Below are 15,027 nucleotides of genomic sequence, written 5' to 3'. Positions count from 1 at the left end.
TAATACGCTGGTATACTGGCATTCAGTGACAACCACAGAGTGTGCAGTTCAATAACAGAATATTTAATAGTCATACAGACAGTTGCTACAACAGAAGTAACCATACAGTATCTTGATGAGGTAAACAGCGAGTTGAACCTGTTCGGACATCACGCTTCAGCCAACACACCACTTACTTTACTAGAAAGTCACTTGCAGGACCATGATCACCGACTTCCCAGATGAAACCAGAGTAGAAGCTCTCTTGTGACATAGGAGGGCAGATTATATTAGTTTAGCACATACAGCATGTAGCTGCAAATATCTCGTTCCAATGTACCACAAAAAAGTTCATAATACAAATGCAAAGAACTTAATGATTAATTTCAAAACTTTGAAGTACATAATTTGTCCAGCAGATTAGAATATTATAAAAATTATTAAATAATTTTAATAAAAATGTAATGCTGTTAATATACCGTATAAAACAAGTCGTGATTCACATCAGATTCTTTTACTGCTAAACATTAGTATATTAATATTGCCACCGGCTCCTAAAGATCAAGTATCAGTGAGGCTTTGAGGATCCTTGTGATTCAGGGGATGAAGATTCTACATTCCACACTCCCTCCAAACCTGAAACATGAAGAACACGAACACAGTAATCGCTCATGTTCAGTAAAACCAGTTGTTACTTTTTGTTTACTGTTTGTGTAAGTGTATCTGTATTGAAAGTGGTCATTTAGCAACATCTGTTTAGGCAGCTGTGCTTCCTGTACCTGAGCTGCTGCTCTGTGGACGATGGAGTGTCTGAGTGCCAGTTTGTCGATGTCTCTTGAATATCCTCCTCCAATAACGGCAGCGACAGGAACGCCCCTGCTCGCCACAGTCTTCATCACATACAGATCTCTCTGGTACAGCCCTACGAGACGCACGGTCACAAAAAAAAAAAAAAAAAAAAGTCTAGAAATGATTTGTGGGGAGAGACAGCTGTGCGTCAAAGTTGTCGCTCACCTTGGTCAGTCAGACGGAGCCTCCCGAGTTCATCTTCCCAGTGAGGGTCCACGCCTGCGTCATACAGGACCAGGTCTGGACGAAAAGTCTCCAGTAGCCAGGGGAGGTGGGCTTCCACTGTTGGGAACATCATCAGACATGTGAGTTCATGGAAACAAACTCTTCATTCATATTAAAGATATAGGAATAAATGTCTAAAATACAGATCTTTATATATCTATAGTGACTTGACTGCAACACTATTCTATTATTTCTGCCTGTGTTAACACACCCGTGGAGAGGTAGTCCTTGTCTTCCAGCCCATCCTCCACGCTGATATCTAGGTCACTCTGTTGCTTACGGAGGGGGAAGTTTTTCCCACAATGCACTGAGAATGTAAACACACACGGCTCCTCTTTAAATATGAAAGCTGTACCGTCACCCTGTTGGATGCAAAAGATGGTAGTTTTACTAGTGACAAAGAAAATGTAGATAAAGTGCTGTTCGTGTGACATATTGTATTAATCCTACAACATTAAAAGTAGCAGAGATGGGTTAACTCCACCTGATGCACATCTAAATCCACAATCAGAACCTTCCTCTTGGGTGAGGAGTTGTCCATCAGGTATTTGGCTGCAACTGCTAAGTCATTGAGGAGACAAAACCCTGAGCCATGGCTTGGAAAAGCATGATGCGTTCCTCCTGCTGTACTGCAGGCCAGACCCCTCTGCAGAGCTACCTCAGCGGCTAGAACAGTCCCACCTGTCAACAAGAGACACGGTAAACAGCTCATGCAGTGCGATCTCTCCAGGGCATGCAGCTGTGGAGTCTCCTGTGCTGCCGGTCGTCTTCTCACCTGTCTCATATCGACAACGTCTGACTATGCCCTCGCTCCAGGAGAAACCTGTCCTCCTTTGTTCTTGCTCGTTTATCTTCCCATTTATGAAGTTGTTTAGGTATTCTTCAGTGTGCACACAGCCCAGCAAGTCTTTAGAGGCAATTTCAGGGACCCACACCTACTGTGAAGAAGGAAAATGTAAAGTAAAATAAGAAAATGGCTTCTAGTACAACTACTACTAATAATACCGGTCTTGAAACTAAAAATGAATTTTCTGTATCTATTAATCAACTTTTATTGATTAAGCGCATAATCTATAAAATGCAAGAGTAGTAATAATAATATCAACAGTGCAGTCCCAAAGCCAAAGATGATCGACTAATAGAGACACAAAATGAGAGGAAACCAGCATTACCATTAATAAATGATCAAAACTGCGGTCAATGAATCGACTAATCGATGATGTTGGTGACATGACACAAGTTAATAAAAACAATTATCATCATAATTGTTGTTTATTTTTGAAAATATCACTGACTCCCTCACCTGTTTCTCCGTGATGACTTGGTCTTTGATGAGAAAGTGTAAAACCCGGGGAAACTTGCCCATCGGGAACCTGTGCTTTGGTGGGAGGTCACACACGTACTGGCTGTGATGAACCACAGGTAATCCACTGCACTCGTGTCTTACCTGGGAGGTGACAAGGTGCACTGCAAGGTCAGTTTGACTGCGCGGCGTTGTGTAATGTTCAGAAAGTACATATCACTTTACTTCATTCAAACCATGACTTCTTACTATTTCTGCATGGAGACATCTGCAGGCTGCACCAAACAACCGTCCGACTTTTATTCGAGGTCTTTTAGAAAGTATTTGCTTTATGCAAATCATTTTCCTGCGAAATGAGGGAGAAATGCATGCGTGTTCTCAGTCTGATGTTATGAAACGAGGCGGCAGGGTTGAAGGAGGGCTGGAGCTGTGCTGCCTGTTGACGGATGTCGGACTGTGGCTGTTTCTCCTCTCTAACGCTGCCACCTGCTGACGCGGAGTGGAAATAACACAGTTACCGGCCTGGTTGTTCACCACCATCTACTGATTTGCAGTGAAGGCTGCAGATGCACAGCCTGATAGTCAGAAATTGTTTTGTCAGTTGAAACTTTTTTTTTAAAGAAAACAAATACATATTTTATGCATGCGATTGTTATAATTATTGATGCATGCTTTAGATTACTCCTTACACTGTATTAGGTGAATATGGCCTTTCTTTGGTGATTAGTAGGCTAAGTTATGGCCTATGTGTGCAGAAAAACTGTCATCGGAGTGAACAGTAGCTATAGAGTAGAAGAGAAAATTATTCTGTTAACAGAAGAGGTTGCATTTAATCGACAATAATGTGTATTCTGGATTATATGGGCCTGTATCTTCACCAGTGTGTTCTGCTCTCCTGACTCCAACAAAGAAGAATCTGAGCTGCTTGCTTCAGGATCATTGACATGACATGATATTTTTGTGTCCGAGTGCATTGCTTTCTAATTAATTCATGACATACATCATTTTATTCTATAAAACTGCTGTAGTCTGACCATGTTCTCAGTACATTATAGTAATGTATATATTTTATATTTTGGCATCTCAAACCAACAAAATGTCAGGTGGCACAACCGTCCGAGTTAATGAACAGCCTGAGAAAAGTATTAAATATGATATTTCAATAATAATAAATTCAAAATAGATACTGTGGCATGATTTCAGGTTTGAGACCTTTCAAATAAACTAAATTCACAAATATTAATAGTTTCAAAGGTGTTAAGATAATTCAAAAACTTTTGTCCGGGAATTTGTGTATTGTCAAATGTCAGGGTGGTGCAACTGTATACATGCATCTTTTATTCTGAAGTGAATAGTTACAACATCAAACAGGATATTGCATCAGCCAGAGGACCCCAAGTGATCTTTATCGATCAGTGAAAAGCTCTCTCAAATATTAATAAAAATAGCTACTTTCAACTCATAGTTGGGCTGGTACACTTTTCATGTCAGGTGGTACAACCAAGGTAAATGTTATATTATAAATTATTTTATTATTTATTTTATTATTTATTATAAAACTCTTCATTTTATTAAAAACCTATATGTATGAACTTGCTAGCAAAGGCTAAAGGTTAAACAGGTGTCTAAGTAGAGGCCTGTTTAATTTGAAATTAGCAAAAGTCAGGTGACACAACTGAATCGTCTGGTGGTGCGACCAGGTAAAATATTTATTTAAACCAATAAATGATAGGTTAAAGTGAACAAATGGTTGAAGACTATGAGGTATATAGCTATTGTATTAAATAGATTCATTTGTATATTTATATACAAGTTTTTCTGTATTTAAATGTAAAATTGGATATTAAAAATATTAAATACCTGGCCACTGAAATGCAAGAATCTTAGATCATAGTTAACAAAAAACTCAACCACAAAGTAACAATGTGTTAGCCACTATAGACACACTCAGGTATACTTGCCAAAAGTTTCACTTAGAATAAATAGAGGGAAAGTATATAAATTTGGTTGCGCCACTTGACATTTTTCAGGTGGTGAAGTTAAAAATACAGTCAAAAAATGAATTTTGAAATGTTGTAACACAAATAAGGCTTGTTGAAACACATTATTCTAATTTCAGAAATATGCATAATATCCATTTTAAAAAGACTTTTTTAAAAAACATTTTTAAAAGCTTTATTTGTCAATGACGCTTCAACAGATGCAGCTCACAGGAAGATTCAGGCATCAGAATAAAAAAATGCTGACATGGCAGCATCACGACCTCTTCCACAAACAAAAAACTCAAGACAGAATGGCCATTAACTCGAATAACAAGTAACATATGTTTCGCCCACTTGAAAATATGTTTATTCTGAAGGTTACACATTATATACGACACTCCGTCAGGTTTTTCTCCAAGTGAGGAAATAGAATAGGCCTACAAGCAGTTTGCATAAGCTGGTTGAAATTCATAAATATTTTTTAAGCACTTGAAGATCCAATCATAATTAAAGTGTATGTCATGCAAGAAAGCCAATAAAAACAGACTGAATGGTCAAAGTTGTCATATGCACTGCAAAACATGCTAGAATACATTCCACCTTAAAGGTTCTGTAAATGAGATCTTAAACAATATTATAGCAACAAACAACAATTTTCTATGTAAAGACTTGTCCGGAACAGAGAACGAAGCCACACCCCCTCAGTGTGTGTTGTAATCTGAGTTTCTCTGTTTATTGTTTTGGTAGCCGATCTGGTATCACGTGCATGTTAGTGCATGTGAGTCCTTCCTGTGAAACCTCTGGCCCTACCCACTTTAAAAACACGCAGGCACCACCCACACATGAGATGCACAGTGCAGTATGCAGTGTGTTCAGGTGAAAGTGACCTTCCACAATTTCTTACACTGAAGAAACCACTTTTTCGGCTGAAAAGGCCTCCGACAAAGAAAGAGATGAGACCAGAACACAGGCGGACTGACCATGGGGACTATTGGCTCACATCCCGGTCAACTGGTGGACTGTCAAAATATCCACTAAGTTTCCATCCAAGTCTCCAGCAGTGTCTTTACTGGTTCCCTCAATGCTTTTACCAGCCCCCTCAGTGTCTTTCTGACCCCTCACAACAGAAAAATCCAAGGCTGAATGTCTCTCTCAGTCTGACCAAAACTGGTGTGGCTTGACTGAGAGGAGCCCTACGAGCTGCTAAAGCGTCCCAGCTTGACTCAGGACTGCTTTCTCTTCTCTTAGATATATAAGTAACTTGATGGGTTGGATTTAGGATGTTATATGTCTGTTTTCAGTAGTGACCTGCTTCAGCAACATGATAACGTTAGCTAACTCGCTGTTACCCTTATTATGAATTTGTTCAGAAAATGTTGCCATGGCTACCTGGCAAACTGTCAGCATTGCCGTGGAGCATATCATGGAAATGCTAGCGTGGGCTAATAGTTGAGGTTAAATAGTTTTTTGTTCTCGTGTACGAGGTAACTCTATTCAGGTGCTTCTTGTTGAGTGGCTGCTTTCACTGTGACACCTTGCTGACTTATAAACTAAGAAGAATGAAGGGGGGCTGTGTCTGAAAAGGAGGCTGGAAATGTGGCCAGCGACGCATTTGTTTATGCCTGAGATGCTGGGGGTCTAGTGCGACATCTAGTGGCAGCTGGTCTACAGAAGAAATTGTCGGCAGCTGCAGGTGAACACCACAGCAAAATCTGTGAACTATTTTGTCAATCCTGTCAAGTGTTCATTGATTCGATGATTAAAAAAAAAAAATTTAAATAACTGATAAGCACTGATATTTAATTGTTTTGACTTGTTAGAGTTCCAGAAAATGTCTGCTGGAGAACATACACTCCTATGTTGTCAGATTAAAATAAACATAAACAACATAAACTCTAAAAAATAATTTACATCCATTACCCTAATTTTCCAAGAAGTCTCCTGTTATTCCATCATATCATTTACTTTGAACCTACGTTAATTGTTAGAATAGTCATGCACAAAAAATACCATAAATCTAAGACCATTTATACATAAAACACATGTGGCCTACTCTAATAGAGGATAGTGGAAAGCCTGTGTAAATGAGACATTATCATTCATGAGGCTCCTTTCATTCTGTAATCTTTCAGCTTTTTCCCTCTTGATTCATCAAATGATCAAAAACACTTTTACAGTTAGAATTTTTAACTCTCAACCCCGAACAGATTACTCATCCTTTCTAGTGTATTTACATTTAACTGCAAGATTAGATGTTTTTTATCTACATTAAGAGTTTCCTTCTGATGTTTCTCTGTACTCTGACCATCCTCATCCATCCTCCTCTGTCCTCCTCTGCAGCTGTCAGCTCCCCCTCTGTTCAGCTGAAGTGTGCTAAGGCCGAGGAGCTGAATCACACTGGCAGAGGATCATTTATGGTGTCACGCTGAAATCATGTCAGACTCAACTGTCTTCATCCAAATGAGTTACAATTTAAAGTGACAGAGGACTTTGTGGAAGGGTAAGTGATATGACCACAGTAATTTACCCAGATTTCTTGTATTCTGTTGTATGTAGGGATTTCTTTTCCTATGGTCCAGTTTCCCTATCACTGTCCTGAAATTGGCATTGTGTCTGGTTTTGCTTCTCCATCTGTGTCTGCTTTACATGGCTGGCAGGCAGCTCAAGGCACTGTCTGGCCTACTGCCGGCTGTGGGGTTCTCCCATGGGTGCGTGTATGTGTGCAAGAAGAGTGTGGTGGATGGGGATTAGTGCAGCCCCCACGGGGAGGGGCTAGTGTACTCACAGGCAGATAAGAAAAAAGACAAGAGCGTTGGCCCCAGGTGCAGAGAAGAAATCTCCTCATAATAGAGAGAGGAGATTAGAGAGGTAAAATCAATTACTGACTTGAGCCCTGCTAACAGGCATTTCAAACAGGGTGAGAGGAGAGAGGGGAGGGGCTTTCTTTTCAAATGAAAGACTCCAATATATCCTGGCAGAGAGACTGAATAACTTTGCCGGTAGATAAAGGTTATATTGATTCATTAACATATAGATTTTCTGTGCTGGCTTGGCTTTGGTGTTGCCATCAATTTCATCCAGCGTAAAAAACCGCACCATTGGTTTTGCATGTTTTAGCTTATTTACCACACATTGCTTCACATCACAGGTAATCAATGTGCAAATCATGCCTGCTTTTTTTTTTTTTTTTTTTTAGAAATGTACATTTTCCTCTGTTTTAGGTATTCATTGCTTTCCCTTTGTTTCCATACAGCATGAAAATTCATTTGCAGATTCAAACATGAAATGAAAACATAACCCATCACAGCGAACAGCAAGTCTGCATCTGTTTGTGTTCCATTATTGTTGTGAGATGCAGAATAGGGTGAAACTGACTGAATCTATCTTTTTATTCATGTTTTTTTTGATTTATCAATTCATAGTTTTGGTCTATAAAAAGTCAAAACACAGTTTCCAAAGCAACATCTTCACTGCTGCTGCTGACTGACAATCCAAAAATACTCAGTTTACTATAATAGAGGACCAGTAAATATTCACACTTGAGTAGTTGGGGAATTATAAATCAGTTCGATCAAATTCGATCAGTTTACATGTTAATTGCATCACAATGCATTGACAAAGTAACACACTGACAAGGAGTCATGCAGATTTGACGTTTACTGTGATTAAGAGCACAAAAAGCAGGTTTCTATCTATCTATCATACAGGACAGAGTGGCAGTCTGGAACAGCAGTAACAGTTCATCCAAAAATCTAAAACTGCAAAGAATGTACCTGAAAATAGTCAAAATATATATGACCAGTTCATACACACCACCTCAAACGCGAGCATAGTTTAGTGTGATATTTAGTGTTTGATAGTGAGGCAGGAACCACAGCTGACAGTCAGTTGTGAGGGAGCAGCCGCCTGCTTCAGGGCAGCTGTTTGCAAGGCCTGCAGCTCTGAGTCTCAATCCTAGCAAAGACAAAAGAAGACGCTGACAACTGTGCATCTTTGATCTGATTTTCTCCCCTCCCATCGGGCCCTCAAATCAGCCCCATGACTACAGTTTTTCTTCCCCTTCATTGTTTTGTCATAAATTGCAGTCAAATTATTTCATCGGTCAACAAGTTGTTTGGAAGGTAGTTTTTCAATTTATTCAACAAATAAAAAGCCACATGTAGGCTTGGCTTACAGCACGTATTACCGCATATTGTCCATCTTTGATTCACACATGGATGGGATCAATGTTATGCTGCACGCAATCTGTGTTTCACCAGATGAACAACCCCATCATCTCTGAACAGCCCTGTCATCCTGGCATGTATTTTCACGTTCTTGAACATGTTTGTTGTCTGACCCCAGTAGGGGCGTGGGTGGTGTGATGTTTGCATCAGACACTGGATTCAAACATGCCTGTCATTTACACAACATCACAATCACAACATCAAGCCCAAACCCCCCCACCCCCCCACCTCGCAGCTCAGAGCGGAAGGAATTCGCTGGTTGATTGCGAGAGCTGGCGGAGCGTGTTGTAGCAGGCGAGGACAGGGGTTGTTGTTGGAATGAATTAATTTGTAGCTGCTCCCTGTGTGTGTGTGAAGGTGACGGGCCGCTGCCTCGTCCCTCCGAGGCAATCCCCCGGTCACATGAAAGGCTGAAGTGATTCAGCTCTCATCCATCCCTGTCTTCCTATAATCACAGACGTGCTTGGGAGACAGGCTGGGAAATCACTGTGGAGTAGTGTAATTTACCATCATTTCAGTTAATGTTTACATCTCCTCTCCTTATCACTGGAAGTGACATCTTCTTCTCTCTCTCCAGCATTCCTCAGTATTTGGGAATGCCCTGACAGCTGTCGTGTGGCTGCTGTGTGGTAAACAGTGGGTGCTGCCCACATGTGTTGTAAGGAAGTGGTGATGTGTGAGCCAACAAAATGCCAAGGCAAGGAACGAGGCCAAAAATATACACTTAGCCAAATACGTGCCAAGCCCCAAAGCATTTTTTTTTTTTTAGATCAGAGACATTTACTTACAATTGAATAAATTGGGTGAATGGGAATAAAGCTCTTGGGGTGTTTGATAGGTGGTTTGATGTTCTGAGGTTATAAAGTTTTGTATTTCATCAGCTTTACAACTTCAGTTTGAAAGAATTCAGGCACAATTTACTTTACTGAAGAACTGCATAAAGAAAACCACTTAATTTGTGTTTGAAATAAAGCGATAACCCTACATTATCAAGATTTAGGTACACCAGGCAATCACAGCACTACTGCTTATGCACCCGAAAATATAAAGAATTGCTTGACGCTGTTTCAGCAAAATCAACCAATTATCAAACCAGATTAATATCTGTCGGCTTTCAAAAGTAAATAGCTCTCATGGGGTGTTACAGGAACAGTTTGGATTCTAATTAGTTCAACAAAGTGTGTGATGAAGTCCATAGGGGGGTGGTCCTGAATATGGAAACACTGATACTGCTGTTGTCTCATTTGCATATGTGCACCATTTTACACGAAGCACTCCTCAGTACTGATGGAAATATAGTTAAAGGGGATCTTGGACTATTTTGTTGTTATTTTATTATTATAGTATTTATCTAGTTATAGTATCTAGTTATATATATTTACTGTAGAAAAGTTTTTGTATTCTTACTCTTCTGTGCTGTCACACATTAAGTTGTTGCTGAGGGAATTTCAGTATTGTGAGATAAGCTCCATACCTAACCGTAGTACTAGATTTGCTTATTGGTCATGGGAGAGGAATATCTATGAAAAAATGTTTGGACAGCTGGACAGGAGCAGCTTGTTCAGAACAAAAGGAATTTACACCTGAACGACCTCTGATACAATGTGAAAAGTTTGATCATAGAGGCCATTATCTTTGCACGTGCAATGACTCTGTGGTGATTTAATCAGCTCCTCAGACAGAGACACAGTGAGACTGCGGAGAGAAGTGATAATACACAACATCTGCCCATGGTCTGTGGTATGCTGGGAATCCGTAGGGGAGTCAGAGAGCAGTAGAGATATTGAGTCAGGCTGTGGTATTGCTGGAATGTTTTCTAATGATGTTTACGTTTCGTATTGTACTCGTCTGTTTCCACAGCTGGGTACTGTTCATGTTACATAAGGGTGCTGCATGCAACAGCATAACAACCAACAAAATATATATTTACGCTCCGACACATGCTACCCGTAGACATAAATGCAGCATGAAGTTGTCAGTGTTACAGGAGCAGATAAAATAATTTCCCATATAGGTTTTACTGTCTTGGCAGACTCACTCTTGTTCTGTGCAGCAATAACATGCTGCATTGCTGGCAGGCAAACCTGCGACCATACAGCCACAGGTTTCAGCAGCACAGCTGGCTCCATTCTTTTCCCCTCACTTTAATCTCACTATGCCATGCAAAGACCACAGGCACTTCACAACGTCTGCCCCGTCTTGACAGCTGCGTTGATACTGCTGATAAGAAGAAGAGACAGAAAGTGAAATGACAGCACAAAATGTGTTTCTCCTCAAACACTGTAAAACATTCTGACAAACCATAAACCGTTCAGTGGCTGGATGTACAATACATCCAGCCACTGAACGGTACTTTTAAGTCAAATCACAGTGATTTAAACTCTTATCCCTTTTTTTTTTTCAAGATAATATATTTGTATTGATGTGATGTGTTACTGATGCAGAAACACACATTACTGATGATCAACACATCTGTCTTAATTGCTTTTTTGTTATTAACTGTTTAACTGTTTGTTTGTTGTTGTTGTTTTTTTTTGTTATATTTTGGAAGTTAACTGTGCCGGTTAACTGTACCATGTGTATATAAATAAAAAAAGAAAAGTATAAAAGTAAATATACCTTAATCTAATTACTGTAGCTGATTTACAGCACTGAGGTGTTTTGATGAGTATTTTTGCAGTGTATCAGATGGCTGTTTGCGCTCAAGGGCTGAAATGTCTTGCACAAGCTTGTGTCTGTGTGTCACATGTTTTACAGAGTCTAAAATAATAACAGACCAGAAAAGAATCCCTAATAGTGTATATAATGGATTCAAATGTCATACTAAAAAGTATACATTTCTAGCCTGGTTTGAGAGTAATAATTCAGTGAAAAAGTATTTTGTATCCTCGGGTGCTGCAATTCCTTAGTGAGTGGGTCATGAACTCTGTCATTGTCGGTCTGAAACAGCTGAAGTGAATGGTGCACAGACTGGGAAATTATCATTCTTATCGCACTGTAAATCAGACAAAAGCAAACAGTAATATCCCCTTACAGTCACATTTGCCTCTTTCTTGAGGGGTTGCCTCTGAGTTTCTCTGCCTGCTGACGGTCTACATCTGGGCCTTGGTATTCCTGCCATCTCTGGCAGTTTGCTTTGGCAGCCTGTCCACGTCCTCCTGTTCTTGACTTGACATAGTTGTCATAGCTGTGATCTGCAGCAGGAAGCCTTGTCTTATTTCCATGAAATTCAACACAGTTCTACATATGACTGTAATTAGTTTCATTTAGCGTTGATACTGATGGGATGTAACTTTGCATTTCAATCACAGGCCCCAACATGTTAATTTTATTTTAATCAAATGTTAATTGTGGCAACTAATGTTACAATTTAGTACACACAAATATGGAGATTGTGGATCAGAAATGAAAAAAAAAAAAAAAAAGATTTTACTAAAGGTATCGTGTGACGAATACATAAAACATACTCGTTTTGAACAGCAGAATTCCACCAAACAAATCCTTAAAAGTCAGAGAACAGCAATCTCCAAGACTAAGGATTTTGTAAAAGGGTCTTGACATTAGCAAAATGACTCTTTGAATGGGAATACCCTGCTCACAGCTGCAACATACAGGGCAAAGTTTTCAGGTGTGCTGGCGACAGTTGATCAAACTTGAAAGAAACAGAGCTTTGTGTCTGATCAGTGGAAAGTGCCCTCGTATATTTCTGAACATGTAAACCATAGATTGCCATGAACATTTGTACAGGCATTCATGCTTCTCAGACTTTAGTGATCCTCTGACTTTCCTGTTGCACCACCATAAGGTTCAATTTTATGGTTTTGAGTAAAATTCCCCAATTATTGGATTGATTGTAATGAAGTTTAGCTCTCTCATTCAATCTCCTGTCAGGATTAACTGTAATAACTTTGACTGCCTGGCTTTTCCTCATCACGCCATCATCACATTAAAACCATCATCATCACTTTGTCTGGTACTTTGTGTCATCAGCTATTCTTTGCATTTAGTGCTAATAAGCATCACTTAGCATTTTAACATGCTAAACTAAGATGTTAAATTTGGTAAACATAATGTTCTAAATATCAACATTCGCTACTTGTTATCTTTGTGAGCATGTTAGCATTTAGCTCAAAGCACTACTGTGCCTGCTAATGTACAGCCTCACAGAGCCACTAGCATGGCTATAGACTCTCAGTCTTATTAACAGCCAAATTGCCTCAAACAAACATTTAAAAGTCATGGCAGAAAACAACTGCAAATATTTATATATATATATATATATATAGAGGTGAGACTATGAGCCCAGTAAATAACTCCTGACATAACAAAAATGTAAAGAGTGAGTAACTGGTGTAATCTGCCGACTTCATAATGAAAAAAATGATGGTGATGACAGTCTATCCAACTTAGCTGAAGCTCAAAGACAGAGCTTGGCCAGTGTAAAGTGACTACCTTGCTCTCCTTTATTTCCTCCCTCCTGCTCCAGGTGCTGATTCTGCGGAGGCAAAGTCCGTGTTTTTGAGGCAGTGACACAAACAAGGCAGTTTTTTTTTCCTTTCCATCAGGGCCAGGGGCAGACAGGGCCCGCCAGGTTGGCATGTGAGAACATCCAGCTGCGTTTGAGCTGAACTGTTCTCACTCCCGCTGGCCTTGGACAGTTCACCTCCACAGCTCACACAGACCAGGCAGAGAAAAGGCTGCTATTCATTAAGTGCAGCCAATTATTCAAGTTGGTGTTTCCCGAATGTTTTTCACTGTAGGAGCCGACACAGGGGACAGACACATTGTTTCTCTCTAGCTCTATTCCTCTCGTCAACTCTTTCTCTTTTCCCTCCATCCTTTTCCCAATGCTTTTCTCTCATATACACACACACAGCTGCACACTTTGGTTTCCTTTTGCTAACAGAGTAAAGAAGACCACAACATCTTTTCTGCCACTTGCTCCACAGCTACACTTTGTCTGTATCGAAGTGTACTCAACCTACAGTGTGGTTGTGAGGGACAGTTCGGTTCTAGTTGTACGACTTTACTTTCATGATTAGTAACATTTCCATGTAACCACAGGGGAAATGTAAACACAGATATCCAACAAGGACATCAGGAATGTCACTCACCCTGACCAAAGATTGGGAAACATTAAAAGTTTGCATACATATCTTATCTCACTGGTCAAACAGTGGATTTATTTCTGCTGCGTGGCTGCTGTGCATGCAGTTTTCACTACTCCCAGTATACATCAGAATTTTTCTACCTTTCATGTCTCGCATCTAAAGTTTTGTTAGTAAAAAAAATGTGTCCTTTCTGTGCACTGTTAATATATTAGTACAGAAGTCAGTGCAGTCTAAAGTTGGGTGAGGTCTCATTGATGGTGATCTCCATTTAACAAAGAGTAGACAGAGGGTAAAGGTAACTTGTAAAAACAAGAAGCTGGGGAAGCTATGACCCTCTTTGCTGAGAGAGAATGAAAAGCAAAGAAAAGTCAGTCAGCGCTCATTGCCCCCCCCCCCCCCCCCCCCCCCCCCCCCCGCCCTCAGCCAGAGGTCAAACTGAGTCCAAGGGCTGATTTGTGGCTGTGGCTTCACCACATCACTGCTGGTGAGTAGACTGAATGAAAAAGTGAATAAACAGATGAGTGAGTGAATGAATGAATCCCCCCATAATCTAAAGGCAAGGGCAATTTCCAGAGTATGAACTCAGAAATTCTTTCTGCAGCACTATCACTACCCTATCAGGGAGGCCAGGAACAGGAATTCTAAACCAATGAACAAGCAAATGCTCAGACATGCCCCCTCCATGTTTACTCCCCATGCTCCTCTATCACTCTCACTTATTGTCACCCACAATCCTACATACGATTTTTACTCGCGCCTTGGCTCAAATTTCCACAATTTTTTTTTTCATTGTAATTTGATTTTGTTTATCATTCATGTCAAATGGGAACTCCTTATTCTAGATGCCATAAGTCAAAGTAGATTTTTTGTTTTTTACTAACAAAACTGAGCATCAATAGTTTATGATTTATAAAGCCTACACATCACAAAGTAGCCTGCTGTGTGATTCAGTCTCCTAACTGGCAGCTCTCCTATATACAGTGGCAAATGCAGACTTGAGGAAAAATGCTTTTGCTTTCAGTTCAGCATCATAACCTCTCACAAAGATATCCTCTTAACCTATGTGTAATAAGCCTCAGTAAATCTTGGTGCTTCACAGCCTCCCCCTCTGACTTGAAAGCATTCCTCAGCCCGGTGTTTTGAAGCGATAGGTCATGGCTGTGGTTCATCTTGCCCCTGCACAGCTCGAGCTGGTGAAGACAGCCTGTTTGCGAGGGCTGAAAACCCACTGCACCTTGTTCTGTTACAGTGCCAACCACCACTGCTGCCCCCACCCCCCACCCCACCTCTGTCTCCTTTCTCCTCCCCTTTCCATCTCCCAACAAGTACACATTCTGCCCGCTCTTACGCAT

General features: G+C 40.3%; 2 protein-coding genes and 1 long non-coding RNA gene across 3 annotated transcripts in view; 1 reads left to right on the top strand and 2 right to left on the bottom strand.

The window, feature by feature from the left end:
• Positions 1-42: 42 nt before the first annotated feature.
• On the bottom strand, positions 43-2,818 carry hdac12 (histone deacetylase 12). Its single transcript, XM_071497375.1, has 8 exons — positions 2,606-2,818; positions 2,357-2,500; positions 1,829-1,988; positions 1,538-1,734; positions 1,265-1,415; positions 994-1,110; positions 759-901; positions 43-615 (listed from the first exon to the last, which is right to left on the bottom strand). The coding sequence occupies exons 1-8, from the start codon at positions 2,696-2,698 to the stop codon at positions 592-594; spliced, it is 1,029 nt and encodes a 342-aa protein (XP_071353476.1). The 5' UTR covers positions 2,699-2,818; the 3' UTR covers positions 43-591.
• A 3,866-nt stretch (positions 2,819-6,684) lies between these two features.
• Positions 6,685-15,027, top strand: part of stard13b (StAR related lipid transfer domain containing 13b) — a 69,007-nt gene continuing 60,664 nt past the window's right edge. The window contains exon 1 of the mRNA XM_071497364.1: positions 6,685-6,838. The gene's annotated coding sequence lies outside the window, so the exon portion shown is untranslated. The remainder of the gene's footprint in view (positions 6,839-15,027) is intronic.
• On the bottom strand, positions 7,621-14,931 carry LOC139632447 (uncharacterized). Its single transcript, XR_011693560.1, has 3 exons — positions 14,750-14,931; positions 11,599-11,758; positions 7,621-10,784 (listed from the first exon to the last, which is right to left on the bottom strand). It is a non-coding gene; the product is annotated as an uncharacterized lncRNA (long non-coding RNA).

Source organism: Trachinotus anak, unplaced genomic scaffold (genome assembly GCF_046630095.1).
Source record: "Trachinotus anak isolate AG129_WGS33_773 ecotype Australia unplaced genomic scaffold, CSIRO_AGI_Tana_v1 ptg000014l, whole genome shotgun sequence".
NCBI classification, from domain to species: domain Eukaryota; kingdom Metazoa; phylum Chordata; class Actinopteri; order Carangiformes; family Carangidae; genus Trachinotus; species Trachinotus anak.
Note: the sequence above shows the minus strand (reverse complement) of the source record. Positions and strands in the feature narration are given on the sequence as shown.

Coding starts and splice junctions, on each gene's coding strand:
- hdac12 (XM_071497375.1), bottom strand. CDS start 2,698: ATGATTTGCATAAAGCAAATACTTTCTAAAAGACCTCGAATAAAAGTC. Junction 1,735..1,828: donor ACGTTGTCGATATGAGACAG/GTGAGAAGACGA, acceptor TCTTGTTGACAG/GTGGGACTGTTCTAGCCGCT. Junction 1,416..1,537: donor TGGATTTAGATGTGCATCAG/GTGGAGTTAACC, acceptor TGCATCCAACAG/GGTGACGGTACAGCTTTCAT.